The 4001-nt window shown below is 51.5% G+C and overlaps 1 protein-coding gene across 1 annotated transcript; it reads right to left on the reverse strand.

Annotated features, from left to right (window-relative positions):
* Window positions 1-1013: 1013 nt before the first annotated feature.
* On the reverse strand, window positions 1014-1903 carry IUM83_14106 (uncharacterized protein; the record flags this gene model as incomplete). Its single annotated transcript, XM_067938831.1, has 2 exons — window positions 1014-1163; window positions 1811-1903. 2 exons carry the CDS (start codon window positions 1901-1903, stop codon window positions 1014-1016), a joined length of 243 nt encoding a protein of 80 aa, XP_067787559.1.
* Between the last annotated feature and the right edge of the window lie 2098 nt (window positions 1904-4001).

Consider the following 4001-nt stretch of genomic DNA (forward strand, 5'->3'; position numbering starts at 1 on the left):
CTCGGACGCGGACGGCATCCATGGATCGCGCGCTGTAGGCGCAGCGCGCGGAGAGCCTTGAGCTTTGACATCACGCGCTGCAGCAGCAGCGCGCGGAGTACTGAGAGCCCCAGCGGAAGCGAGTGGGGTATCGCTCTCAGTACGCGAACGCTTCGAACTCGAAGCGTCCGATTCGTCCCCTTCACGCGGGCGAACGTTCTTGGCGTGAGGGTCGAGCGATTCGCTCGACACTGAGTCTTTACGCTTTGAGGGCGAGTCCTCCTCGCCCTCCATGTCTTCATCGTTGTCGTCGAAGTCGACGACGTCGCCATACTTCGCCTTCTGACGCTCGAAGTAGTCGTCGATGGAGAGATGACTCCCCACCGACTTCGAGGTCTTCTTCTGTGGCGCGCTCATCGTCGAATGAGCGCGGGTTTCTTCTCTAAACGCGGAGAATTGACGAATGGTCAATTCCAAAGATTGACGTGCGGGGACCCCGCGCGTCTAGCCTTAAGGGGGGGATGGTGTAACGGGGTTACACGTACAAGTGGCTGCAAGCCACTTGTGAATTTAACAGATAGGTTATCTGTTAAACGTTTTGGATACTTCCTCACATTGGTGTAAGACACACCGATGGATACATTGAAGTGGACCACCACAGTGAGTGGTCCACACATACCCAAAAATCCTATTGGTAGAAAGCAGCATCTTTCTACCAATCAGAGACATGCATATTAGCGGGGCTCTGACAGCCAGCCGCTGCCAACCCTTTCATAGATGATAAACAGTTTTTAGCAGATTTTAGAGGAAGATCAATTTACAAACAATACAGTTCTCATTTTACCTAATCTAAGTCACTTGGAATCCTTTCTTACTTAACTTATATTTGTGTATTCAAATATAATTAACCTAAGTAATTACTAAATACTCACGCTTCCTCATACACGTTGCGCAACGTGTAAGCTAAAGTAGTGAGTCAAGTTAGACCCACTACAATTGCGGTGAAATCCCAGAGAAAACCGGAGAGGAGGGCCTTAAGTCCCATACTGCATGCCCTCCATGTGTTCAGCAGCCGCAACAGCATTCTGGCAGTGCAAGGCCATCTTGCTCACGAGTCGGAGGTCCATGCAACTGATGTTGCGCTTAGCGACGCGCTCCAGAATCTCCATGCGCCCTTCCGCAATCTGGCCGCGGGGACGACTCGCAACCAACACCTCACGCGACAAAGCTAGGTCCGCCTTGATGTGTGCCTTGACTACACTAAAGCAACCCTCTATGTGTTGCACATAGGCGAATAGGGTGCCAGCCGGAGCAGTTCAAGATCGTCGTGCTCGACAACAGGATCCTCAGTTTGGCTGTGGGCTGGGGCGTTGTCGAGCACGACACCACCTTCTTACCCTGGAAGTGTTCTTGGTATGTAGGTGACGCCTTCACCTTTTCGAAAATAGTGTCAACAAACGCGGGATTGACGTCCAGCCGGATGCGGTCACGTTCGAGTTGGTGGTGGACTAATCCAACCTCGGTCGAAACTACACACTGTATTTGTAGATTGGCTCCTTTAAACGGGGGCAACACAACGGCCGCTCGCTCACCAATCTTTGCACGATCTTGGGTGCGCTTGCAGTAAACGTTGAAGTTAGTTTCGTCGTAGTAAACGACAAAGTCGCCAGCACGCATGTGAGAGCGTAGTTTCTGGCGAATTCCATCCGCTTTGTTTTATTCTGATCTTTGTTACACGTCATTGGTTCAACTCGAACCCTACACCTCAAACAATGTGAGCGGTCAGTACTTTTGGCATGTTAATGTATGAGTTCAGCAGATGGAGATGTACCTGTTCCACCGTGTATAGCACACCGATGAGCTTGTCCGAAATGGTTGATGTGCTGATGTTCACGCCGAAGTCGTACGCCACCATGTCTTTCATCGCCTGCAACGTGTAGGTAAAGTCGTCGCCAAGACCCCTCCAGGGCTGTAACAATCTCCGGCGTGCACTTCACGCACGCACCCCGTAAGCCGCCACGGGGCAGAGGCACCTCGCGGCCACTGACCACGATCAGACGAGCCGAAGTTGGCGAAAGGCCGCGTCTACTCCCCTCCCGCTTGGTAGCTGTCGAGGACACGTGCTCGAGCTACTGGTCAGTCGTGCGGCGATGGCATGGTGCGCAGGAGACAGGATCTTCGGTCGGTGTAGAGGACGTTTTTACTGGAGCGACAAAGTCAGCACGTGAGAGCGGTGAGAGCAATGCCCAGGCAGCACACTTCGTGACCACTGGTTTGATCTCCGCAAAAGCCGGTTGGTGTGTGTTTGGTGTTTCGTACACAAATTGGTTAAGTAACATGAAATTCTATTGTGATTTTTTTCTTCTTCACTGCATTGCTCTGGACTAGCACCACTTTGAACCGGCAAAGGTGTAGTAGATCAACTACCTTCGTCTTGTATTGGTGTCGGGGCCAATGTAATTCTTTGAGATCTGAAGACCGGGAAGGCACTAGTTTTTTGGGTGCAAATTCAAATCTAATTTTGTTTAGCCTGTGTCTTCTTACAGCCTACTGTCCTTCCGCTGATCCTACAGTTTGACGTGGACGGGATTGTTGGTCGGTCGCGCTTGCAGATGTTTCTCGGTCGATCAGCGATCTGCCTAGATTCGTATACCGATCGGTGATTTTCCCACACCCGTATGACGATCTACGATCTACCCCAATCCGTAAACAGGTCGACTCTGCCCCGATCGGACGTTGATCTCGTCCTGTCGCGTTCCTACTCCGCCGACCTCATTACGATTAATACCAATTTGGGAGGTCGTTCCGGCTCTCCGTGTCAGCTGACCTCCCGCACGAACCATTCAATAGCGTCGGAGCAGAAGGTCGAGCAAGTGGTCAAGAAATTTGAAGTTGTACAGCAACTGACCCTCGAGTAAATCAACCGGTTCCAGCAGCAGGATGCTCTTGCTTCCAAGACCACTGGATATTCGCAACCGCAGTACGAGAACCAAGTGGAGCTGAACACGAAGCGGGCTGTCATATCCCCTAGCGAGTGCGACAGAAGTAAGGGGCTCGAACCGAAAGACTTTTAAACGTGTGCGTGCCTCGCGTCGGACTTGTAGGCACCATCCACGACTGAGAGCACAACGGCTCAACGCCTGGACCGCTGTCATGTCTAGTTAACTGTAGTGCTGGAAGCCTTGACGGAGCCTGACAGCGGAGCAGAAGTGTCGGTCGTTATGCCTGAGGTGCTGCAGGAGCTTAAATTGAAGGGTGAATGGCTGTGGCGACGAGACCTCAGGCAATCGGAATCCATCAAGGGAATAACCGAAAAACCGATAGTAATCAAACAGGAAGTCATGATGAACCTCCATTTTGACACAATCAACAGTGGGTTAACGCTGAAAAACTTGACGTACTGGGTGGTATCAGGGGGTGTACCACCAGGAATGGGCAGTATTTTGGGCGCCGAGCGTGACTGTCCTCGGTCGCCCTGTCCGGTGGGGGGAAGCCCTGCACACGGAGCGTCATCATTGACTCCTTCGTGGGGATTACCTTTTCGTGGGGGCTTCGACCGGTAACAACAAGTACGTCCTGGTGATCACAGATAACGTGTCTGAGGGTGTGTGAATTTTAGTCGTGCCTGATGCCACTGTGGATGCGATCTACACATGTCTGATGGATTGGTTTTCGGCGTTTAGTGTTTACTTATCGTGGGTTAGCTACCAAGGTACCCATTTCACCCATTCAGTTTAATGACAGGAATTTGGTTTTGCCTATATCCACATGGGCATTGTCATCCGACCAGTATATCACTGGTCATCATAACAGTACTGCTACCAATACGCTAGCCAAGTTTCAGGCGCCTGCTATCAAAAATCCACGGTATAGCCGCACTGCGACCGCCGCACCGATCCTGACTCAGCACCACCGTAGCTCTATATGGAGACCAACTCATGGAGAGCTGTCGTCAAGTTGTTGTCCTTGCTAGCTTCAACGTAAGCATAGATCAGCACTGGAATGTCCTGTATCTGTGACTG

The sequence above is a fragment of the Phytophthora cinnamomi genome (genome assembly GCF_018691715.1).
Source record: "Phytophthora cinnamomi strain GKB4 chromosome Unknown Contig60, whole genome shotgun sequence".
NCBI lineage: Eukaryota > Oomycota > Peronosporomycetes > Peronosporales > Peronosporaceae > Phytophthora > Phytophthora cinnamomi.